Source organism: Myripristis murdjan, chromosome 22, assembly GCF_902150065.1.
Source record: "Myripristis murdjan chromosome 22, fMyrMur1.1, whole genome shotgun sequence".
Lineage (NCBI taxonomy): Eukaryota > Metazoa > Chordata > Actinopteri > Holocentriformes > Holocentridae > Myripristis > Myripristis murdjan.
The window spans coordinates 13,794,619-13,821,518 of NC_044001.1; the positions used below are offsets into that span (position 1 = coordinate 13,794,619).

Genomic DNA, 26,900 nt, shown 5'->3' on the forward strand with positions numbered 1-26,900 from the left:
TGTTATTGTCCCGCTGGAGTCCGCTATCAAAGGTGACTCCAGCTGTCTTCATCCCTCCATCCACTTTCCTCCCCTGCAGGGTGACAACAGGCAGACAAGCCAACAGGCCTTTCCCTTACCAGATTGCTAGACCACTGGAGCATCTAGATAAAAAACCAAAAATCTTGCGAAATCACAAGGTGACCTTTTACAAAACAAAGAAAGGTGAATTGCTGTGGCTGGTAGGAACAGAAATGGTTATCGGAAACACAGCAGTGCAGGCATGTTGCGGCATCAGATTGAATTGTGATAGGTTTTTCACATGCTTCTCCCCATACCTGAGCACTCCACCTGCTGCCACCTCTTTGAGTATAGAGCTTGGGAACATGTCATCACCACTGCTCACACTGTAGTGGGGCGATAGAAGATAGTAAATACATTTGGCTAGTTTGTGCATTTGCAGGTCTCACACCCATCTTTGCAAACTGCACTGAGGTTAACATTTTTAAACAATTCAAAGTGTACACACTCAAGCCGAACACAGTATATGCACTATATAGCTGGCTGTTATTGGTGGCAGCGCCTCTGGATCAGTAGTTCCCTCTGTTTGGTAGCTTTTACAGATCCACACCATTATCAAGACGTATTTTTTTCCTCATGGTGGCTTCCATTGTGAGCTGTATAAGCATTTTCCTCTGCATGTTCTTTGTACATAAGTGACCGAAAAAGCCAGCAAACCCATTGAACAGTGCAGCATAACCATGCATAAGCTAAAAGTAAACAATAAATGCTCGATCCCACAATTCACCGCACTTTTTTGAGAGTTTGAGTGAGTTTGATTTCCAAGCTCCACAACCGGCAGTGCAATTACTAGAGCCCAGCTCGTTCTGCAAGCTGTCTTGTGGATCACCATTGTGAAGTTGCTCTCGGTGACCTGCGACAGCCCTGTTGGTTTGGGTTTGATTAGCGCTGTAAGCAAAGGGCTGATCTGCAGAGGGAGATGGGGCGGCCTCCATCCATCATGTCAGATGTGACACCTTCCTGCTATCTGGATTACACGCTTAATCCACAAGATGGCCAAAGTAAAAACAGGAGAGGAGGAAGAGTGGGTGGCAAATTTCAGTGTTTCACCCGACATGTGCCCCCACCACCACTGACAACTCTATCTTTCTCCTCATGCCTGCTGTCCATCCTATTTCTCAGGGTGATTGCAAGAATAACATCTTGTCAATTCATTTTCACAATCAATAACACTAATATGCACTCCCTTCAATAACTGCTCATACAGAAACAAAAAAGTATAAGTGCAGCAATGCGGGAATGCATGCACACAAGCAGAAATGGGGCTTTCGTCATGCAATGCTCATGATAGGAGTTAAAATGAAAAATAGGTGCATTATGCATTTCTCTGTAGGTGCTAGGTGTATGCTGTGGTTGCCAGAAGGACATTTATTTCTGTTGCGCTGTGCTCACACCTTCCTCAAAATGTAAATGACCCAGATTCTGCCAACGCTTTTTCCCCATAGTCTCCAAACTAGCAAGCCAAAAAGAAAAAGGGAAAGATGTTGTTCTTGTTTGTATGTATATGTGTTATCAGGGCCTGTGGGCCTCTGCTCTCGTCTGCCAGAGCTGCAGCCGTTATCGCAAACAGCCTTGCCTTGACAGAGTCACCAGTTCCCCCTCACTAGCCTGTGGCTGTGGCCCCCGAGGGAGGCTACAGCTAGGTACAGGGCCCCTACTGAGGGCCTCATTGTTTCTGTCAGTGAACAGTTAGCTAAAAACCCAGGGCGCTCTCCAAGCACATTGTGAGTGAGCTAACAGCCTCTCTTCAAAAGGGGCTAAACGCATGTTCATTAATTATCTGGATCCCTGTTAATTGGATTAATTGTTGAATAGAAACCGTGTTATTAAAAATGACGAAAACACAAGGGCTGGGGGAGCAATGGGGGGGATTAATATCATTTCTGTTCACTCTCCCGGGCTGTCAGGAGACATGCACACACGCACACACACAAACACACACACACACACACACACTTAGGTATGCTCTCCCTCTCTATCTCTGCGCCGCTCTCTCACCCTCTCTATTTCTATTTCTCTCTCACCCACACATACACACACACATAGGAGCAGCATGTGACCCAACTCAGAAGAATCAGCGCCAGGCAAGGTGCAAATTACCATGCGCGCCGATAGAGATAAGAACTAAACCCATTTTCAAAGCTCAGTATAAATGCCAGATTCTTTTTGATGCCACAAGTCTGTGACTTTTTCCATTGCTTATATTCAAAGAGGAAGGGTATAAAAAAGGAAAAAATGTAAACACCATGAACAATTTAACTATCTGTGACTCACATGCAAAATGAAGTTTCTCATTCCCTTTGCCGAGCTCCTTACTGTTATCAACCAAAATCACTTATCAGTGTTTGGATTCAAAGGTTTTTTTTTATCATCCTGCCTTTAAAAGATATTGGACATATGTTTAGACCACCGCACCAATATTACATGTGTGGTGTGCAGCTAATAGCGGTGCTAATGACAAGCAATCATATAAAAACCTAATAGCTGTGCTTCCATATGGTCACTAGTGAAAATAAATCAATGCCAAAAACAGCTTCAGAGCACAGTGGACATGCTGGCACGGCACCAAAGGTTTTCAGGCTATTCACTTTGACTCAGAGAATGTAGTTTTTTTTTTTTTTCTTTTCATTTGTGATACAACATATCATGACAACATTATATCTAAAGAGAAACAACTGACATGTTTTGCTCTGTATAGGCGAATCAATTACACTATGTCTTTTTGAACACCCACATAAACAACGAATTAATGCGGGGTTAATCAGATCTAATGTCGATGTGGCACAGCTGTACACATTTCTGCACTCAGCTGATACTGTCAGGCTTAAGGTAGTAGCTGACATCAGGTGCTGTAGTACTTTACATTTACATTTGCCACAAACTTAATTTTGACACCTTGGTCTCATGCTGACTAATCTGGTTTTGTGCAGTTACCCGGGCTTGCACAGTATATATGGATCTAGGAATATGTGAGATTATGGAGTGTGCATGAATGCGTGTAGGAATATGTGTGGTGTAAATGTATGGTGCACATGTCAAGTGAATATGATGGACAGCGTGATATGTGTTGCAATGCTGACTTGTCACATCCCTCCAAAGAGGACGAGTGGGTTTTGTTCTATCGGTTTGGTAGACATGCTATCTTCAGCCTATGTGCCCTATCTCCATATTCTGCCGTCCATACTGACACAGTGGCAGTGAGCTGAAGCCAGAAGGTTATAGTGCAGCTGTTTGAGTATTCATGCACCCAGCTGGGAGCTACTTTTACAAAAACATGAGAGGGCGAGCGGCAAGCGGACAAATTGAATGAGGGCCAAGGTCAGGGCTCATATTTAGCCAGGCCCCTCTCAGCTGACAGCTGTTAAAATCAAAAAGGTCCAGTTGTGCTTTATTTACATGAGCCTGGACGCAAGAGACCGGAGGTAGCTGGTTTGTGTGTGTTCCATTGATCATGGACATTAATCTTCAGAGGCTATGCAAAGGTCCTCCCAAGGACAGGGCAATGAAAAGACTTTATTGATTACTGTAACATTGATTAATTGGTCAAAGACAGATCACAAGCTGTGACAAGAGGCATCTTGTATGATAAGCAGTGTACAGGTTGGTCAGTTTGGTACATATCTAAACCCAACATTAAAGCCTACATGTGAAATTTGTGATAAGCTTATGTGGGGTGGCTTGTACAAGTTTGAGACTCTCCAGAAGTCACTGCTTATTTTCGAGCTTATAAATTCTTATTGATGTCACTGGAATAGGGGAGTAAATGTGGTCGCCACTGTTGTCTACACCTCTGTTTAGGGGCATTTGTGCATTCCTGCGCACTGGACACGATTGGCCCTAATCTCTGTAGATCATTTAACCAGCGGCACCTCACCGCCCCCCTGGCTCGGTACTACGCGCCCATTGGTGCTCTCCTTGGTCCCATGGAATCCCTTCTGGCCAATAGGCGTTGAGGAGGACGGGCCCTTTCCGGTGGAAGAGTCTCTCGCGCCTACAGTGGTGGAATCGAACGTCCCCGAGCGCACACGGCGTAGAGGAGAGTACGGCGCACGAGTCTCTGGAAGGAGATAACGGTTTCTTTTTTCCCCTCTCCACTCAAACAACAAGAACGAACTAAACCAGGCTTTTCTCTGGTGTTCAGAGGGTCGTTTAACCACAAAGAGGGGGGGAACGAGGGATTTGATCCGCAAGTTTTTTTTCTTTTGCATTTTTTTTTCCCTTTTCGTAAAAGAGGATTCTGTGTTTCGCTGTGGTTTGTTCTCCACTCTCGTCGCAAAGATGATGGTCGGGGAGATCGAAGTGAAGGAGCGACCGAGGCCGAGTCCCGACTATTTGATGCAATTATTAAACGAGAAGAAGCTCATGACCAGTCTGCCAAATCTCTGCGGCATCTTCACACACCTTGAGAGGCTCCTCGATGAAGGTAAATGGCCGTCTGGAGCAGCGGGGGAGTCGGGAGGGGAAGCGTGACCACAGCGCAGTCCGGCGCAGCTTCGCTGGGCATGCCTGCTGCATTGGCAGGCGCAGACACGCACTAGCATCGGCTGCCCAAGATTGCAGACCATGACAGACCTAACACTCTGAACTTCCACCAAACAGTGGCCACCACTCAATACGCGATACACAATAACATCTGCAGCGAGTTTGGCTTGCCCTCGGCCGCGGAATGATGTGGATTTTAAGAGTTTTCTAGCCAGGTCGTTCCAGTCTTCCAGGCTGTCTGCTGAGTTTGTTTTGCTGTCTGACTTTGTGGCGACAGGGGAAACTTTCTTTAACTTACTTAAAAAATACTCACAACTACTCCGGACTGTCGCCACCTCAGTCCGGAGAGTTTACGTCGTTGTTTTGAAAATAGTTTCCGCATTACCCTGTTGCAAATCACAATTAGGGCCTTATTGCACATGTACCAGAGCAACTTAGCTTAGCTACATTTTAAGCTAGCCTGGGTGTCCGCGTTCCATTGAACTCTCAAGGAACCAAACGGTGTGGTTAACGTTAAATTCAACCAAACTCACACTAAAATAGACGGCTTGAATAATAAGAAAATGCAACATGCGGAAACGTGTCTTTTATTTTATTTAATTTGTGGCTAGGTTTGTGTAAAAAAAAAAAAAAAAATCTGCTCAACAACAGTACTGAAAAGCAGCACGTCGGAATGTGTCTGCTTGTTGCCCAAACAATGGCCAGTGAGTTGCGGGGGGTTGCACACATAATTTCGCCCTGTAACTTTTTTTTTTATCATTTCAAATGGACAGTTTTTGTTCTGGGCTTGCTTTTACTAATTACATTATTTAGGGATGGTTATAGTTGGTGGTTGCCACGACAAGGATTATACTTCATTTGCTGCAGTCGTCGCGTTTTTGCCAGTCAAGCTACCCTACCAAACTGCATCGTCTCCGTCAGCGGCGCCGTCGAGACGGGATTTTTGTTCTTGAATATCCCCTCACTGTGCCCACTGCATTTGACACAAACAGCCGCACTGGTAGCGACTTATTTGCTGTTGGTGTTGACAGTATCAATAACATAAGCAGGTTAAGCGGAAGGTTTGATTTGAGGTTTATGTAACTGAGCTGGGGACACTAGAGAGCGCCACATCCCCCTAGCAGACTGCCCCCATGCTGTGTGTAGTGTTGGACGACGGGCACCATGTCACTTTAATGAAAATGTAGTCCTTCGTGCTAGTTAGCGGGATAAATTATTGATTTCTGGACGGATAACCTGTGAAATAAGGGGCAGTGGCTGGTTGAGTTTCGGCTGCATATCTGGATGAGTAGGCTCACTTGTATGTACTTGCAAAACCGGTCTGGAAAGATTCCCTTCCTTCTTTGACAAATGGTAAACAAGCTATTCTCCTATGAAAAGTGGGATATTTACGACTTAATTTTGAAAAAGAAAAGAAAAAAAACTACCGCAGTTTTGTAATTAATTGTAAGAGATAAGTGTACAACCATCAAAGCAAAATAAAATATAAGCGCTACATTGGTGCTATAGAAAACAACAACATAAAGTATGATAAGATCTTTATAAACCTGCTACTGAGTAAGGCAGAAACTGAGAGTCCACAGGAATACTATAGTAATTTTCATTTGGGAAACCTGTGTCACTTAATGGTGAGATTTGGAGTAGTTTTATTACACAGTAAATTAAGTTATATGTTTCCGTCACCAGCAGTAAAGGCACCTAGTTTGATTTGCTTTCAACCCAAAATAAGTTTTGCCACAGAGGCATTCCTAGAATTATTACACTTAAACCAGTGGTTGCCTTGTTTTGTTTATTTTATTTACGTGTCGGGTTGGTCAAAGTAGTTGTTTTTACTGGGGGAGTGGGGTAGGAAACAGACTTGTTTCTTGTTTTATGTTTTTTTTTTTTTTTCTTTTTTCCTATTCTCGCCCTCTTCCTGCCTCCCAGCCCCCACAATCCTATACCCCGACAATTCTCTGGTGAACACTAAGAAAAAAGGACCAATACACGGTCCGTGTGCTTTTCTCATTTATTCAAACATCTCAGTCATGCTGCTGTTGGCACACTGCATGAAGTAAACTAGTGCAAGTAAGAAACTCCATCTCTGCTTCCCAGTGTCCATGTGGACACATTCTCACATTTTCTCTCTAATGCACACATACTCTTTCCAGTCGACTTGCACCTAGTCTAGCTAAATAAAAAATATTTTTTTTTAAAGCTAGAATGGCCTGTAACACAGTGTTTGTGTTAGCAAAAATTGAGGGGTGTTTTTTTATTAGGAAATCACAGCCGAGACTCCCATGACTCCCCAGCCTCTTCTCTTTGTTTCTCTTTCTTCCAAAGCCACACAACGCTCAGATTTACTGGGGTTTCCACAGCACCAGCCCAAACTTTACGCTGCCGCCAAATGTTTCGTGTATGTGTGATGAAAGCCACCTCAGTGCAGAGGAGGCCTGTCTGACCGTCTGGTTCCTGTTAGGGGCTGTTTGGTTTGCTCTCCCTTTCAGTCAGGGGCAAAGCCCCAGTGTGGTATTTTGGGTGATCCTCCTCCCACTCCTGATCCCACCCTGGTGTAAACCAGCCCCACCCAGGTTAAACTACTTTTAACGTACATCAACAGCAAAGTGTTGAGGGGAAAAAAAGAACAATAAAATGGTTATTGTGTGTAAAATTGACACTAAAATTGGATCAGTTGAGTATGGATTGTGACATTTTAAAATAAAACTATTAACTAATTTGTGGTATTAGGAAACTGTATGTGCCCTTGGGTTGTCGCCATTTGCTAAACTTGTGTAGTTTTTTGTTGTATATTTTTGATTTGCAGATTAAGCGTATTCCAAGACAGTGTGTCACGGGCAGCAGTCATGACAGACATAACGCTGAACCGTGACTTTGGACAGACAGGATAGATTCCAGACAGGATTCTGTAACCTCTGATGCTGTGGTGTGAAACATATTTGATCTAGCAAGGTTTTGTTGAATGTGAGTAGTTTCCCCCCTTAGAATATGCAGTGGGTTGGAGAGTCTTCTCCATCAGTCCTGTCTCTCTACAAGTGGGTGTCTTGAGTGGGTGACAAGGAGTGAGCAGATGCTTGAAAAGCTATTGACTGTGAGACATAGAAGTAGAAATATAACCACTCAGCTTAGGGGTAAAAAAAAAAAAAAAAACTAGAGAGATAGAGAGAGAAAGAGAAATTGAAGGGCAGTCTTAAGCTGTCAACAAGACATTGACAGGCTTGTCTCCTCAGGGAGAAAATGTCTGTACGTTGTTGTTGATGAAAATACCCAGGACAGCGTTTATACCATGAGGGAGAACACCGACATAAATGGTCGATGTCTCTTGCTGTTATTTGAATGCATTGCGTGCCTTTGCTTTGTCAGACGGAAGTGTGCCCAGCGACTGCACAAAGCCAGCCAGTTAGAATTTAAACTTAAATTCTTCCCCAAATCTCTGCCCATTAGGAGCATCCCTGACAGCTGCATGTGCCTCCCCAACCAACTAACACAATGCTCTCAACTTTTTGTGTAGCTGTACAGCTGTTTCCATGGCGAAAGAAAGCAAACACCACAGGCATTACCCCCTCTGACCCTCCTGTGTGACGACTGCCCCCCATCTACTCTGCTTCGGTGTGTGTGCACATCCCTGTTGCGCTGTCAGTGTGTATGTAGGCCCTCAAGGTCACTCTGGCCAAACTGACAGGCTCCTTTTTTGAATCCCCTTGCGTTGCAGTTGTTCATCTCCCTGAGGTGACACCCGCCATGGATTTTTTTTATTTCTCTTTACGATCTGCGCTCCACATGCCAGCCAACAAGCTGCTTCAAATTGCTATATTTTCTCTTGGCAGGAGGAGACAGCCCATATAACATCTAGAGTTTGTAGTGGTGAAGTGCAGGCGCTGCTGTAAGCTAGTGGAGCATAAGAAACCAAGCATATTTTATATATGTGTGTGTGTGTGTGTGTGTGTGTGTATATGTATATATATATATATATATATATATATGTACACAATTTAAAAATTGTGTCTTCTGGCAGTTCTTAGTATGTGGAACAGAATTGTCAGATTGATTGAAACCATTTGTTCCAAGTTCCCTTTTCCTTAGAGGTTCAATTTTGAGCCTTGTTTGTGTAATAGATTTAATAGCCCGTTGTTCCATTGCATGCTGTGTGGTGGGGCCAGGTTGTGCGTCATGCCACTTGTCCCTGGCTGCAGCAACGCCTTTGCATATAAAGTTTCGTGTCTGCTTATTTGCCTCAGTCTGTGCCGTGATTTAACAGGACATTCCCTGGGCAGTTGTCAGTGCTTGGGGGACAGCTGTCCACTGTGGAGCCTGTATGTGGGGCAACTTCCATAGGAACAGCAGTTTTGATTATTCAGAAAAAGGGAGCACATTTCACCACTTATCTGTTTTCCCATGTTTCTGTGTGCTGTTTTCATGTCTGCGTGGTTCTCCCTGTCATGCCTGTGTATCTGTGTCTCCATCGTGGCTGGCTGTTGCAGAAGTTCATTCTTCCACTGTAGGTTGACCCCTGGCGATCAGCACAGGGCTAGACCCGCACTAACCTCAGACATGCAATCAATTTGGTGGCTAACAAGATTGAGTGCCGCTCGCAAAGTAAGACACAGCTAACCGCCGTGAGGGAGCACAGATAGAGACAGAGAGAGAGAGAGAAAGAGAGTTGGGGGGGGTGGTAGTTGTAGGCCAGGGTTGTTTTGCAAGCTAAAACCTGTTATACACCCCCCACCCCCCACCCTGTTACTTTCCCCCATTCTATCCCAAGGCACCACTTATAAGCTGGAATTTAATTAACCAAGAGCCATTCTGTGAGCCGGTTTGCTGAGCCACCACCACCAGCGAGGAAGCTGAGCTGGAGGCTTTGTGCTGTCTTTCTTTTTCCCTGGCTCTGTCTGGCCAGCACACTTCCCTCCATTCTCATTCTCTCCTTTTCCCAGCATCCCTTGTAATAAATTACGTGCTGACATGAGGCTGACAGGGTGAGGTGTAGGGGTTGCGGCAGGACACAGTGTTGCCTTGCTCGTCTTCCTACCTACACGTCTCGATCTGGGAACCTCTCTCTCCAATAGCCCCACCACAGAGCCTGTGTGAGCTTCAGTCCCTGCTGCAACCGCAGCCCCCATCCAGCTTCCCTGGCCCAGCTCCAGCCCCAGCACTGGGTCCCCCCCGGCTGCTGTGTGATAAAGTCATCCAGCGACAGCCCCAGGCTCTTATCTCAGGCCTCAATCCCGTGAGTGCTGGGGCCTTCTTATCACTGCAGCCGCTGCCTGCCCTCCTGTCTGCCTGCCCTGCCCTGCTTGCCTGCCTGACTATCTGGCTGGCTGGCTGTCACCAAAACTAAGTGTTTTCCCCTTCTATTACTGCTGGCTGGTAGACAGCGTATTGCTAGAGGCTATTCGTCTCTTTTTTAATTCCTGAAGTCTGTAAGCAGAGCAGTTCTGTTAAATTAACACTGAATGAGGTGACCAGATGTAGAGTGAGAGTTTTCCCGGAGCAGGCTTACTGTGCATTTCCTGTCAAAGAGAGAGTCATCATTCTGTCTGGTATTAATGTGTGTGAGTGTGTGTGTTCCAGATGATGACTGGTAGTGTGAAAGAGGAAGACGGGAAGAGGGTGTCAAGGGATGTTGTAATAATTATGTCACAACATTGCCTTGGCAGTGACTTGTAGTTTATATTGGTTGTATATCCCTCTCTCCAAAACCATGGTTTCTTTCATTGTCATTGACCCAAGCAGTGTAGCTCTTTGCCTGCTTTTTCCTCTTTGTTTTTTTGTCTCATGCAAAACATGCAAGGGAAGTAACGCCCATTTCGGACAGGAAATCACCATGGAGAGGGCGAGTCAGTGGCTTGTTTTTCCTTCAGACAGAGAAGGAAAAGGAGGAGGGAGCTGTTTGTGTCTGAATGGAGATGGGCCTTCTCCTCTTTTGTCCTTTTCCCACAGAGGTGCGTCTGTCCCTCGGCTTTCCTTTTACTAATTTAGATTCAGTCGTGAAAAGCCGTCTGGGACAAAGTTGTTTGTTCTTATCTTTCACAGCCCTTCCTTCCCCCACACACTTGTGAACACATGCAACACACATAAGCAGTACTCCTCAGTTGAGAGGAGTAGGAGCCCCACCCTGTTACATTCTTTGACTGCTTGGAATAGCTCTCCCACCCCCTTACTCATACTACTCCCCTTAATTTTGCTCTCTCTGTTTTTGACTCTCCGACCTGTCATTACAGATGTGGTGTCTAACAATTAGGCTCCTTAGGAATTGCCTCAGCGATATTTGTCACCGTTCCTCCCGTTCCCTTCCCTGTTGTTTTGTTTTCTTCACAGAAAAGAGGTGAAAAAAAACGAGCTGAATGCTCACTCTGTCTCTCGCTCCCTCGCTCTGCCACCCGCCCGTCTGCGTTCCTTTTCTCTCTTTCAGAGGAGGAATGGCAAGCGAGCGTTGGCAGCTAGCTCAGGAATTTCACCGGGAGCACAGTCAGAGCACTTAACCTCCAGCTTGGTGTTTGTTTTCTACACACACACTCTTATACTGTGTTTTAGCTCAACTTGATCTGAACACCATCACTAGCACGGTGGAATAACTTAAGCTATGCTTTAAATAACAAAAATGTTCAGTTCATAATTGGGCTGTAATTTGATACAGCTCTTATTTCACGGCTGGCTGTTCCTGCCTCTGATCCATGCACATGAAAATATCAAAGGCCAACAGGCAATGTTTTTCTATACCTTCTTGTAATTTTGCAGCATGCTCACAAGTATGTGAACTTGTCTGGGTGTATTTAAGCCTGTTTATCTCTGCACCTCTTGCCTCAAAACTTTTGAAAATCGTAATCCAAACCCTCTAGTCCAACAGGTTTCAGTGGTCTCTTCCTCCTTCTTAAATGCTCCAATGGATCAGCCTGCCTGCGGTTTGCAGCCTTTGCCTTGGTTTCTCACTAGTTGCAGGCCAGCCGATAAATCAAAGATGAATAATTTACCTGTCCCTGAGCAACCTGTGTTGTTTCTGTGAGGCTTGGCAAGAGCAGGCAGCTCTGCCATAACCTTCCCTAAGGGCCACAGAGGGCGAAGAAATGAGGGAGCGAGATTCCATGGTAGCGTTCAGCTATCAAATATGCAGCGGATACTTGGCCTTAACCCAGCCTCAGTTGCTTGCCTCCAATTTGTCAATACAACATAGATGTGTCCTTCATCACTTTTACATGTCAAGTGGCACGTGATACATAACAAAATTCATAATGCTCCCTGACACTCATTTCTGGTCTCTCAAAACAGTATGGAGGTTGAGCTGAGCCCTGTTTTTAATGGCCATTTTATGTGGTTAAACTTTGGTAGGTGCACTGACTTGCGGTATGGTCTGTTCTTAAAGATGGTGAAACAGGTTTGAATGCATGTCAAGCCCGTGAGCAGTCGACGGAAGAAAAGTAAGCTCAATGCAGTCATGCTGGAGGGGTTCCTAGAAGCACACTGGGCTGTGTGTGTGTGTGTGTGTGTGTGTGTGTGTGTGTGTGTGTGTGTGTGTGTGTGTGTGTGTGTGTGTGTGTGTGTGTGTGTGTGTGTGTGTGTGTGTGTGTGTGTGTGTCTGTGTGAGTGAGATGTTGACAGAAGAGCTCAGTCATTCCATATTGCAGTTGTTCAAGTTCATGGCATTTTCAGCACCCGCACCACCCTAACCCCCCCCATGTCTCTGTGCAGACTTGTGATTGGATGCCAGTGCTTGTGTCATCAGATCAGGTGATGGTATATCATTCTGAGCTTAGAGACAGGTTGACAGCGGCAGAGAACTGCTCAACTTGTTTTTTTTTTTGTTTTTTTTTTCGGTGCTCTTTTGCTTACTGTGATGAAACTTAAGTGATTTCTAGGAAGAATGTCGCACAGAGCATTCAGCCACAAGATACAACTTCACAGGAGCGTTCTGTAACCTTGTTTGTTCTGAAATGTTGCGTTTACTTTAACAGGGTCTCCTCTGTCGCAGATCAAGAGTGACACGACCAAACTAGAACTCTGTTGTAGCTACAGTGGCTGTCTGCCCTGCAGTCTTGTGCTTTAATGAAAAACATGATTTGCTTAGCATAATTTATGCCTCTGTGCAACGCTTCCAACCCAAAGTGACAGAAGTAGCACATGAATGAAGTCATAGAGTTAACTCCAAGTTAAACAGAGTTTTGTGTCTGTTATTTGTTTAGCGTTTGCGGCTGCTCGTCTGTTTATGGTAAGGCTTAAGTCTGTCTGTCCTTATCAGTGCAGTGGTTGGGACCAGATTACGGAGCAGAAACAATGGCTGGTTTTGTATGATTAGGCTTTAATTGGTGAAACAAAGAGCCTCTTTAGCACAGTGCTACACACAGGAAAGACTGGCATAAAAACCCATAGATAACTAGCAGAAAAAGAACGTGGAATCATTGCGGTTTATATGAAAGGGTTAGTGAGCATGAGCCCAGTCCTGCTCAATTGATTGATTGTGTTCACTGAAAGAAAAAGGCGAGCAAGGCCGCCGAGAGCGGGGGCAGGATAGCAAGAGCGATAAAGAACAGCAGGGGGAAAAGAGAGAATTCCTATGTGCTGTGAATGAGGTCATCTGGTCGGCTATGAGGAAGGTCACTGACCCCTCCCTCGCCTCTCTATACACCACTCCTCTATCTCTGCCTCCCTCTCCCCCAGTCACTGATAATACAATGGGCCTTTGTGTTTAATGGGCCAGACGCACACGCACGCTGGGTCATTCCCAGAACCGGTCCACATACAAGAACACACACAAACAGACGTTGAAGGGCTGGCTGTTTTTCCACTGCGCCCGTTGCAGTAGATATAGAGTATAATTTTGGGTTGCACAATGTTGACAAATAAATACAGTGCAGGGCTGAACGATATGATAAAATCATATTGCAGTTATATTGACATATATTAATATGATTGACAATTTTAGTCGAAATGGTGATTTTCATTTTCACTGAATACAGAAGCTGAAATGGTGATGTGATTTTTACCTGGGTCTGTACCAAACAAATGTAACAAAAATATGTTTTGTAGGCCAGGGTATCTCTGTAGCACCACAAGACTTCATTTATAATGATATTTTGTCACACAATTTACCCTTAGTAAAAAAGTGCATCTCCTGTGATTTGGATGTTCCACTTCGCAATCTCGGTAATATTTTGATCACTTGTTCAGCGCTGTTATATTGTGACTATTTTGGTGAATATTGCAATACAAGTTGCAATTCAGGAGAGAAATTTCTCAATATTTGACATTCTCCAGAGACAAACATTTTTGGCAAAAATACTGAGAATTGTTATGTTTGACTACAATGAAAGCTTTTTATAGTAAACAGTTTAATTTATAGGCCTGAAATTTTGACTTGGCACCATCCACCACGCTGATAAAATAACAACAGACTTTTGCAATTTGGAAAATAAAGTAGATTGTATTGCAGTATTAATTTATTCATTTATTCTTTCTGATCAGTTTATTCCAAATACTCAAAAGAAACAACAAACTTGGCATTATCATCTTCTTGATTGGCAACATGTCCAGATAACGTCCTGCTGCAGCAACGGGGCAGGCAGGACAGCATGGAATGCAGATTACAGAGCGAAGGTTTTATCTAAGTATCTTCTGTTAAAAACTCACCAGCGGATAATCTGCCAGTCCACTGCTGCATAACTAGATAACTACCAAGAAGACAGTGCTCTGGCGCACTTAAAACTCAACTTCCACCTGTCCTCTCAGTGGTGTCGTTCCTTTGGAATGTTGCCCGTAAAAGTTACATGGTGTTGTTTTATCGCTGCGTTGGATAAGATTATAGCTGTCTCTGTCTGTCATATGTAATTTCCTGTGAGACGTGCCAAGGCAAGCCCACCCTTGAAGTGCAGTAAGGAGACGTTTCAGAGAAGGAATGATTTGACCTGAGCTTCTAATTGTTTTTTGTTAATAGTTTGTGAATGGCATTGTGAATTGGCTTTACAATTTAAGCTCGTCCACAGCGTACCATAAAATGAATGCATCCAGTTTGAAGCATGCAGATTTATTAATTAAAAATGTGTTTTACAATAAATAACACATGAGGATATTGTGTAATTGGGTGTCCTGTAGGGAAGGGGAGAGGCAGCTGGGCTAGACGGTGTGTACACACAGTGGGGGAGACAGGTGTGGGCATCAGCGAGGTGCCAAGGTGCCAGCTGTTGTTGCCACCTTTAAGGCTGAAGAATAGTCTGCCAAGAGATGGACTTGTCTCTCTCTGTCCCCTTTAATCCTTGTCTCCTCTCCTCTTCCCCTCCTCTCCTTTCCTGGAGAGTATTTTGTCTGACACGAGTTCAGGCTGTTTGTGACGGGAGCTCTTCCTGCTGCCGTATTTTTATTGAGCGTCTGACACTTTCGATGAACCAGACCCCAGCTTTATCCCTGCTCCTCCTCCCTCATCACCATGTATAAAATCCCTCTCTCTCTGTTTCTGTCTGGAACCCCCCTCCCCTCCCACTCACACATATGCACAGCTTGCTTTCTCACTCTGTTGTCTTTCTCCCCCTCTCTCATACACGCACACAGTATTCTCATCTGTTTATTTTATATCGCCATCCATTTTGTCCAAGACATGATAGATATTATACTACTCAGTATGAGTGTTCCGTCGTTGTCATGGTGTTTTCCAAAGGAGGAAATCAGTATCTGTTCTCCCAAGGGAATGACTCATTTTTCCTGGCTTTGTCTTTTTTACCCATTTATTTTGGCATGGGGGCTCTACAGCTCCTCTGACGCCCTCTTTTTTCCTCTTGTCTTTCTATTTCATTTTCTCATCTCTTGTTCCCGTTCCTCCATCATTTTTTGTTGTTTCTTCCTCTCCTGCTCCCTAGCTCTCTGTCCTTCCTCTTGCTCACTTATGCCTCCGTCTCTTTCATCTGTTTTCTCTCTCACATTTTCCCTCTCTCTCCTCGTGTGTGCATGTGTTATGCGAGTATGTGTGGCAAAAATCCAGCCTCGGGGCTACATCGCCTCTTTCATGTGAGGACCAGTGGTGACATTAAAGGCCCACAACGCAGCCTGTCGGTTTGCATCAGACAGTTCTCACTGTCTCTCCACACTCAGGAAGCTACCAGGCGCTTGTTTCTCTGTGCGCTCGCACATATGCATGTTGGCAGAATAACATGCCTGTACAGGCTGCTAGTGATCATGCGCACGCACACTCTCACCCCTAAATCCTCACACCCAACTGCTTAGAGGCAGATCTTTGGTTAAAGGCTTAAATAGGGTTGGAGCTTGGTTAATGACAGTTGAATCAGTGATCAAGGCTACTTGCTTGTTTTTTCTCTCTCTGTTTCTCTGTGTATGCCATCTTGACCCACTTGTTTTAGCCCCTCAGTCATTCCTGCTTTTAAATGTGGGAAACATTGCATTCAGAGTAATACCAGTCAGACAAAACAGATCAGCGGGATAGTCTCCAGGTACCAGACACCCAGACCAAACAAATACAGACCCAGAGATCGACTCCTCTGATGATAGGATCTAGAGAGCCTATTCCTCTTTTCATTGTCTCTCCTTCAAGGCAAGCAACCACAATTTCAGCATCTCCAACAGTGCCAGCATTGTTTGTTGTTCATGGAGAGACAGTATAAACTAGTTTGACAGAGAAGTACAGGCCAGACACTTGTTCACACGCTACCCCTCCCTGGATACTTGGCCCAGAACAATCGAGATAAGTTCTGGCAGAGGCCCATGCATTTCCATCCAGATATTTAACACTTTTTTGTGTGTCTAATTTGCACTGTACAAGCGTAGGCGTTTGAAGTGCTAACATTCAGATCCTGGAAAAATGGTTAAGTCAGTCTGTGAAGACAAGGAGAAGCAGGCACAAAGACACAACAGCAGCTGTGATGTGAGAGTCTCTGTGTTGTCACACCCAGGGACAGCGGCAGAGTGGCTGCTGGACTGGAACTTAAGACGGTAGCTACAAGCCCCAGCAGGCCCAGTGCCTGGGAAGGAAATAGCAGTTGACACACGCGCACACACACACACACACACACACACGCACACACAAACACACAAACACACAAACACATGCGTGCTCACACCTTGTGATGTAAGCTATTTGTCTGCCTGTCTTAAATCTTTCCCTCGCTTTCTCCCAGCATTTGATTTTTCATATTGCCCTACAGGTGATGAGAGGTTGTGGGTGTTTGTACTCAGAGTGCAGGATTGAGGATGTAAATTGTTATTACAGTTGCAGGCACTTGTCGCTGTCTTTGCTTCGCCCTCTGTTTTGTGGTATCAGTGCTTCCTTGTTGTCATTGAGTGACCTCATTTTGCTGATAATGAGAGGGAAAGGAATGTGGTTGTTCCTCATTCTCTCTCTCTCTCCCCACCACCTACTCCCATTAAATAAAGAGGACGTACACTTTTTTTCTTTCTCTTCAGTCTGTTAGTTGAATGTGCCGCTGTCACTGCCACGCTTCTGGCTGACTCCTGCTGCTACCAGCTGTTCCTCAGCCAGAAATCACACTAAAGTCACTGCTGATATAAGGAGCTTTGCCTTATTTCCCTAAGATTTGCAGTTAAAACACAGCTCCTGTCTTATCCTCGCTCTAGGTCGCCATTTGACAATGTTTAACTGTAGTGGGAGTCATGGTCTGAATATCCTCAGCTTTCACTGTCATCTGTAGTTTCCACTTTGTGCCCTATGTATTAACTTTTCAGTTTTCCATAAGCAAGACTTACAGACACACAGAAAGCATGGCTATGCTCTATCCTGTGTATCCTGATGATATTTTAAGCACTTGGAAGTAAATGGATCATAGGGGACAAAGGCAGGGGATAGATCATGCTTTCTTTAACTGAGGAGGGACAATATAGTATAATATAACATCCCGTCCTCCTCATTGGCTGTGAGCAGTTTGGTCTCCATGGTTACAGGGGTGGGACAGGAAGCAGAGCACTGGTTATCTTCTCCTGTCACATTCAGAGCCCTTCCTTCTTCCCCTTCCTGCCTCGCTTCCTCCTGACAGCTGGACCTTTCCTGCCATTGTTGCATGACAGAGTGGGTTGGATAGGGGAAGGAGTCGGAGGGGTGGGGGGTGGGGTCGGAGAAAAGCTTGAATGTGTTTAAAACATTAATAGTGCTCCACAGCTTCACAACTGTTCAAACTCACACATTCGTCTTTGTGGTTGTAGTTGCTGTCCTTGTCAGGAACAGTGCTGTGTCGCCTTTGACAAAAGTCAGTCTTCCTAGTGACAGGAAGTATTATCCTGCCCTGGCCACTGCTGCTGGTGGGCAGAGGAAAGGCATCCCCTTTTCCCATCGGCCAGAGGAGATGGTTCGAGACCTGCAGTTGTAAAAACAAAATGAGGCCAAGGACTGCTGTCCTAAGTCATCCCACACCCATACAGACGCGCGCACACACACACACACACACACACACACACACACACACACACACATCATCAGGCTGCATCCTGACTCTTCATCCTGTTATTCTCCCTGTTGGTTATCTCACACTCTCACATCTTGATGAGCTCACAGCGTGCATCCTGAGCTTCATTTTTACATAGCATCTCCTGCATTGTTGTGGGATGTGTGTCTGTGCGTTGAGTGTGTGCACATTTGTGGGAGTACGCCTTAGGCCATCGTGGATAAAATGGCTTGTGTGTGTGTGTGTGTAAGTACCACATGCACATCTGCCGACACGCTGAATATAGACTAAATAGGTTGAAGCAGAACGAAAAAGGGAGGTTTGAGTAATGCAGCGCAGCACAACTCTGGTTCTACTTTTGTTTGTCTGCCTGATTTAACTGGCAGGTAAAGTCTGTGAAATGAGTTCCCCCGAGATTTGCAAGAACCATCAGACTATTTGTTGCCAGCATTCCCATATTCATGCTGTGTGTGTATGTGTTTGTGTTCATACTAATTAAACCACCAGTTTTTACTGAACCTGTCACAACTCGGCATCCCTTTTGAAATACACAGGTACATCATTGTACGCACACAGATGGCTATATTTTGAGGAACTGAAAGGTGGGCTTCTTCTTAAAATCGCAGTCCTTTATAGCCAGGCTTTTTCTTTTTCTGCGACCAAGTATATCCTCTCAAATTTGTGAAACCATTTTCAGCTTATGAGGCTTGCCTCTTAAAGCCAGCCTGTTAAATGACTATCGCTGTGCCTTCCAATTTAACGCTACATATCACTCCCCCTTTAGATGGCAAAAGCAGCAGTAAAATAGCCTATCTTTGCTTGGTATTTTAGAAGGAGCCTGAGTCTGCAAATGTGTGCATTAGGATGGCTGTTTCAGCTGAGCTAGGGTATTGGGCTACTTTAAAAGGTGAACAGAGGAGAAAAGAAGAATTAGCAAAGAGCTCTAGCTTGTACTGCACTGGATTTAAATTTTTGTGATGGCTGAATAATTAGTAGTGTTATGAAACTACTCTGAAAGTCAGCTGTAGCAGTCTGCTAACTACCACGCATAACTCCCCAAAGGTGTATGTTAGGGAATGGCTTCCGAGGTGCCTGTGTGTGTGTGAGAGAGAGAGACAGAAAACACACTTTCTGTAGCTTTCCAGCTTACTTGCACACTCTGTGGTGCCTCCCCCAAGTGTAAGTGTGTGAGGATGAGCATGTGCTCAGAAGTTTCACCCCAGGATCCATTCTAAAGTCCCCCCACGTGGAGAGTAATGAACGTTGACCCCCTGCGGCAGCCATTAAGAGGAGGCCATTATGGTTCAGCATTGAGCCGGCCCTCCCTGCCTGTTTTCACCTCACTCTATGGTAGACCCCACTGTGTGCATGAAACTGGCACTCCCATGGCTCATTGAGCCAGCAGCATGCCCCCCACCAGCACACAGCCCCATAAAGCAGTTCCACATCATCAAATGTGATGATCCCTCTTTCTAATTTTAGTCTGAAATCTTAATAGCTCTGCAGATACACTGTCTGAAACAGTCACTGCTGGGCTGGGGTGGCACAGTGATGAGGGGAAGGGTTTCATTACAGTGGTTTTAAGGAATGCACTTTTTATGCTGATAGTAAAACGTAAAGGTGATTGACATCACTAGTTGAGCATTTGTAGCTATAATGTCTGTTCCTCTCAAAGTGTCTTTCATGTTTTTTCTGCCTTTGATTTATCCCAAACTGTTGGATAGGGCTCTACAGTTATTCATGTATAGTCAGATATAGTTTTTATTTCCACAGATAATAATGTTGGAAAAACAGTAGAACCTCAATTATTTGAACCCTTCTGGAATTTAGGTGTTTTGGAGCTGGACTGAAATTTTAGATAAAACATGCATAAGAACGCACAGAATCTTTTTGGAATAAATTTCTTTTTAATTACGTATATAATTAATATGTTTACAAACACTTTTGTTTTACAAATAGCTTTTAAAACCACATAGCAAATATGTAGACCAGTTGTCTGCAAACGCTTTGGGACAATAGCAGCATCAAAGAAATCAGTAACTGGTTTTGGTGCACACACGCACATGCAGGAGCAAACTGAATGATGAATAATAGACTCATTTACCGGTGAACAAATTGTCTTTAAACCATCACAAATATTAGGCCCTACATAACAAATATGTAGGCCTGCCAGTAAAACAGCAGTTGTTTGCAAGTACTTTGTGACAGTGTGAAATTACTTGTGGCAGCGGCACACGCACGCATGTACACACAGTCACACACACACAGACACACACACAGATACACACATAGGAACAAACTAGAGTTGGAGACTGATCTGACTCAACATTGGTATTGGATTCCGATGCTGACTATAATTACTGTAAATACTGTAAGTCTCTCATTGGATATCTGATGTTTCTGACATCGACATACCTGTCCAGATTCCATAGTCTGATTTAGTTGTTTTTATGAATAAATATATATTAATGCAATTTTAAGCCCATAGTCAAAATGTTGTAGCACATAATTGGTAATTAAACAGTTCAACAAAGATATCTAGTAGTCTCCATATTTTTTCTCTCTCAGAATTCTACGAGTTAGATGCACAGGCAGAACTCTGGACCATTAATCTTCAAATGATTGAGCTATTAAAGGACTTATACGTTGGAGACAAAAAACATCTTATGGAAGCTGATGCCACAACGTCAAAAGTTCAGGATGGGTCAACTTTGTTTGAGAAGACAGGCGTGACAAACTAGCCTAACCAGTGAATAATAGACCGATTTACTGGAGAACAATACTGTAACAACATAATTAGACTGGAGAGCTGTGCGCATGGAAATGACCATGTGGTTGACCATTAATTCTGTACAATCGGGGGTCAAATAATAATAATTGAGTCCTTCTGTATTGGCATTTGTGCAGAATTGAAAGATATCATGTCATGTGGGACATCCCAGTAAATTAACTGGGATAATTATTTTAGATATAACTGTGCAGCTTTCTTAGTGCCTTACTTCCCCTGCCCATTGTTTTGGTTCCAGCTGGGCAGGAAATGATATCTTTGGACTGGAACATGCCCTAACCTGGCCTGCTCACTTCCCATCGTCTTCAGTTTTTCTCTGTTTCACTCTTCCTGTATCCTCATTTCCCTCTCCCTGGTCCTCTCTCTCGCTTTGTTGCATCGTTTCCACTCTCCCTCTCCCGTAGTCTCTCTCCCCTTGTCTGTGCTGTCCGTTTACTTTGTCTAATCACCCCAATAACATACTGTGACATGTTCCAATGCCACATCGCGACCGTTGCTGCCATCAGCCGCGTAAAGCTGCATTCAGTGTGGCTTGTCTTTCCCTCCTCTGCATATAGAATAAAATAGAGGAAGTACACTTTGATGCTACTTTCAGTTGTGTTTCAGTAAATGTAAAAGTAAATGTAGCACAACCAGTTGTGTAATATATAGTACCAGGTTCATGATTTTTTTTTTTTTTTTTTTTTTTTTTAAATTTTGAACAAAGTATGAATCAGGTAAATAATGACAGAAAAAAAAATATCTGTGAGGAAACCAAAAAGTGCAAACCATAAACAGTGTTGCTATAACTAAGCCTCTGTATGTTAATTTGAAAACTGACCTTTTTAATGCCAGTTAAAATCAAATCTGAAACCAATCTTTTCTCCAGATAAGCCTGAAGAGGACCCAAAAATTTAGTGAAGTATGCATCTGCACAACCAGGAGAAGTTATCATTCGAAAAGGAATGTAACGAGAAACCAGTCTGTTTTTTTAAGAACCATGAAACCATATTTAAGAGTCAAACACGATGTATGTGACACAATCGTCATGGTAAAGTAGTTCAGCCAGGAAGAGGCAGGGTGAGTGTGGGCTGATAGAGAAGCTAGGGCAGCTGGGTATATGGGTAATTTTTGTTTTTCCTGTCTCTGCCATCAGAGTGAGTATGAAGTAGTGGATAGTTAATCAAACTATAGAAAAGGTACAACACTAATTCCTGCTCGTTTCCTGCTGTATTTGTTTTGCAGATTTTTTGAGGCAGCCCCCCTCCTTTCTCACTCCAGGAGTGTTATTTTTGTGGGTTCTTTCTCTCAGGAGAGCCTCGCTCACAAATACACAAGCTCATTAGCTGTGTGTGTGTGTGTGTGTGTGTGTGTGTGTGTGTGTGTGTGTGTGTGTGTGTGTTAATATTTAGTTGGGTGTTTATGTGTGTATTGTATGTGTTTTAATTTGTGTGAGGGTGCACACAGTCCTGTGTTCTGTGCGTGTGTGTGTGTGTGTGTGTCTGTCCGTCTGCATGTGTGTGTTTTCAGACAGCTTCAGCTCATTATTGATGATCAGAGAGCGGAACGTGCTTCTTTCAGGGAGGTAGCTGGCTAGGATGTAAACGCACACACACACACACACACACACACACACACACGTACACTCAGCAAGCTTGTCCCACACAACTTTGTGTGCTTTAGTGTTTACCTCAGACAGGGAGTGTGTAACTGTATAAGTGTGTGTGCAAGCATTTTTTGTTGTAGTGAGCATCGACCAGCCATTCCCAATTTGAATGGAAGTGTATTTCCTCTATGTCTTGGCTCGCTGTTTACCCAGGAGATGGGCAAATGTGTGTACGTGTGTGTGTTTACCTGGCACAGGGAGAACAGAATCCAGAAACCTTGTTACGGCAATCGTTTATTTAGTGGCCTATCTGCTTAAAGACCTGACGCTGGAGCTTTTTTACCCGGCCTGCCGTAGGAGAATCCCTCACACACAACGTTAATCTCTTCCTTTGGCTGCCAGCAAACTGCACCGTCATTTCTTTCTACAGCCGTTAAGACCTCTCAGCCTGTGTGGGGGCCAGCAATTATATCCACATCGTGTCAGGGATGGGGGACTGTGTGGATGAGCTGCTGTGAGAAACAACTAAGGTGCATATTTGTGAAATATACTAAATTTGAAAAAGGAGATAACCACCATTTGACAGCATTAAATTCTGGTGCTTTATGGAGGGTAATAGACATTAAAGATCCTTGATTGGCACAATAATTCCAAACCAAAAATTAGGAGTAATTTGTTTCTAGACCCAAAATATTTAGGGGCCAAATAAAATTTTCCTGAGCCAAATCACCATATATGTCATGTTGCACGCTTACTTAATATGTACTTCACTGTTCTCTCATGGCTGGCTCACGTATATGTAGCAGTAACAGTAGAATAAATAACCAGGGTTGGAGGGTAAAGGAATATATGCAATAGGATGATGTATTTTTTAAAATACAAAATGTGAGGGACCGTAATCTGTTACAGTTACAGTTTAAAATCCAGTACTGCAGTAAATATGCATGTAGACATGCATGAAGAAGATGATGATAGATGAAGACATAGATGATATCTTCATCTTCATCTTATTCATGATAGATGAAGAAGATGAAGAGAATGCTTTTACAGACTGGACATGCCATGAACATTTTATGTTCAAGAAAAAAAAAATGCTGAACCGTAACAGTGAAGAGCAAATTGGGTCTTATTTTTAAATTTTAATGGCATGTAGTGAAAATAAACTGCAGATAATATGGAAATTAATGAAAACAAATTTGAAAGTACAGATTAAGAAAATATGTTTTACTTCATTCAGCCACTTTGTGAAATAAGCTCACTTTTTTCAATGATGTTAGGATAGCATTAGTGTAAACCACTGGCTTACGATATTTTATTTCGGCCACTTAATCAGGTCCACCTGTACTGTCTAATGCAATTCAATGCAACAGCTCTGCCATACATTTTTTATCTTTTTAAAAAAGTTTATATGTTAAGTTTTTGTTGACACTGTAGAGGATGTATAAATTTAATCATATGTTTATAATTAAGGTATTATTGAGGTAGTTTGCAGAGGTCTTGTACTGGACTACATTATATTTAGAGGTGTTTCTAACTTTTTTGTCCTCCTTATTTATATACTTGAGGGGTGCAGAATATTAAAAACATCTCTCAATAAAATGCAAGCCAGTACTACAGTGCCACTAACTATGAGCTCAATGACAAACATAATTGATTGAACACCTCTATTACTGTGGCAAAAAGAAAACCTGAGCATTATAGGCATCATAGAAGTAAACTTTATGGCAGAGCAGTCGACAGTTGTATTGTATTAGATTGTACAGCAGGTGTACCTAATAAAGTGGCCAAACACACACACACATATGTAATGCTTTCTCTTTTTTATTAAAGGGATATTGTGTAATTTTGGTTTTGTAGTAATTCTAGCCAGATTTCTTAATTAATCACCCTCATTTACAAAAGTCTAAAAGAGGACTATCGCTCAGCTGAGGAAGTTGCCTTTTACTGAAAGAGGGCAGTTCAATCTGTGATTTTGTCCAGCTCTCCTTTACATGTAATTTTCCCTCATGGGTTAATAAAGATGAATGACACTCTTCTCAAGCCAGCATTTAACATTATAATTCTGCAGGCCTCTATAGATATTTATATTTAATAATCCTCCCCTCTCTGTTTGTGCCCTGTACTACTTGCTCCTCATGCTACTTTTATGTGCCTGTCCTGTGTGTAATTTTAATGCATCAAGCTGGAGCCGAGCAAAAGTAAGAATGCCATTACACCGCATACCCAGTACCCTGTGCAAACGTGAAACTAGAGATACGTGTGGTTAGAGACTGTACTGTAACTGGATGATCCCACATTTGATGTTCCACACTCCGAGCCCTTCTAGCCCTGCTGATGTGAGCTTGACAAAGATATTGAATTCCTGCGAGCTCCAGAGGTCCTACAAAGTGTGGTTGACCCTGCATTCGTGCAAATAGATGGAATTTAACCCCCACATCAATCACAAAAAAGAGGATACAACCTGTACATGCAGCATTAAGGGAGGGAGACTCGCAAAGAAATTAAAACTTTAACATCTAAATAAGTTACATATGTTTGTGTTTCTATGTTCAGGATAAGATAAATCAGTCAATCAATTCTCCATTGCTCCCTCATGCAAATATAACTATTCTGTGACAGCATATTTCAAACCTGAGGCTGACATTTCCCTTGTAAGAATTCAAATACTGTACATATGCCACCCCTAACTAGTCAGATATTACAGCATACTCATTAACAGTACTGGAATAGTTTGCCATGAACATCAAAGGAATGTGCAATGTAGGCCTACTGTTAAATCAAAGATTAGGGAGTAAAAATAAGACAGAAGTGTTCGGAAACGACTTTTTTTCCCTCATGAAGAGAGAGGGGGAGAGAGGCAGCTGTGAGTCGACGATAAGCCCAAGAAATGCATACGTTTTCATGGCTCAGTCACCCCTACCAACGCATGCTATACCCCTGTTCTCTGCTTTAAAAGAAACCCCCGTCTTTCATATGCTTGGGCTGCCAAACCCCCAAACTGTTGAAGTGGAGTGTCGCCTTGGATAAAGTCGTCTGTGGCGTGAATAAAGGGAAGGAAAGCATTAAACACCCAAATCCTTTCGCCTGCAACGGTTAGCCAGGCTTTGTGATTGCTAAAGTGCACGGCTTTAAAGTGGAAAGGCATGTACCTTGCCTCAGTCTTGTCTCACTGTACCAGCACATGGAGGTATATCTGCAGTCGGCTTCGCCAGTTGCGCCCCACCTCCAACTTTTTAACGTCTATATTTACCTCTCCCTCTGCTCCCTAAATCTTTTTTTTTTTCTTCACCTGTTTCAAGGGTGTGTGTGTGGTGCCTTGCAAGAAAAGATGGAATGATTTGAAGACTGCACGGTTTTGATCCCAAAACACTCAGTTCAGTTTTTCTGCTAAGTCAAACATTTGATCGTTTTAGCTTTAAGTTTAATTGGTGTTGCACTCCATCCGTTTCAGGTGCCAGGTATTATCAGGCTAATACCAGGCATCACAAGGCATCTAAAGCAGCTTTACTGAGGCAAGCTGATCACACTGATTACTCACCCGTTACGTTCCTTTGACGGGCTCTCTCTCACAGCAACACACATACAGGCAGATTCATGCTGCTTGGTTAGGAGGACGTTTTGCTATTGAGCTACAGGATGAGGGCACAGCAGTTAAAGCGTCCTTATGGAACTACTATTTTTGGCCTCTTAATGGGTTAGTTCCCATTCTCTGCTGGGATAGGTCTAGCTGGCCGATCTTCACTGGTCTTAAACCTGATTACATTAGCTCTTTTTGGACTCCCCTTCATCTTTCTTTTGCTCTCTCCCTCCCCTCCATCTCTTCACTCCCTCTTTGATCTCTCCACTCCTCCCCTCCATTCCCCAAGTTTGTCCTCACACTGTTTACATTCATTAGATCATGTTAGATCAGAGAAGGCCGCAGTCAAAGAAATATTCTTCCCTCATTTGGCCATTCTTTCTTCTTGCGCCTTTTCTCTCTCCATATCAACCTCTTGCACTCTTCACTTCTTCACTTCTACTCTGCTAGTGCCGCTACTAGTTGATGATGTTTTCAGCATCAGGCAGAGTAAATAAATAAAAAGCTTCCCTATCCTCCGGTGCTGTGTTCACAGAGGCAGACTCTGTCAAAGATCACTCACACAGATGAATAGGTACATGTAATGCACTTGTATTTTTTCCTACCTCTCCCCCTATTTCTTTTCCTCTTGCACACACACTGACACTTTTTTTGACTCTATTTTTACTACCTTACTCTCCAGCCTAGTTTCCCGTGGCATATCCAGGGGGTGGGGGTCTGTGTGCAGGTGAAAATCTCAACTCACACTGCTCGGTGCTGCTTCTGCTGGTGCTTCCTGGCATAACAGAGGAAATGAGTCTGCTGGAAATCAGCAGCAGGCAGCGGGGGGAGTTAAGGTCAGGCGCAGTAGGTGTGCACACATTTCGTTTGTGGCACACCATCTTTCAGCTTCTCCCAAGTTACTAGTTAAGAATCCTTGTGGTAGGACTGGGCGATATGGGAAAAAAAAAATTATATCAGGATATCATTGACCAACTACCTCGATAACAATATTGTGACAATGCTTTTGTTGGATGTTTA

General features: G+C 43.6%; 1 protein-coding gene across 4 annotated transcripts in view; it reads left to right on the forward strand.

Annotated features, from left to right (window-relative positions):
• Positions 1-4,076: 4,076 nt before the first annotated feature.
• qkia (QKI, KH domain containing, RNA binding a) overlaps positions 4,077-26,900 on the forward strand; it is an 85,574-nt gene continuing 62,750 nt past the window's right edge. For all 4 annotated transcript variants that reach the window (XM_030044172.1, XM_030044174.1, XM_030044173.1 and 1 more), the window contains exon 1: positions 4,077-4,483. In XM_030044172.1, the coding sequence (XP_029900032.1) occupies positions 4,339-4,483 (145 nt within the window). In that variant the 5' untranslated portion in view covers positions 4,077-4,338. The remainder of the gene's footprint in view (positions 4,484-26,900) is intronic.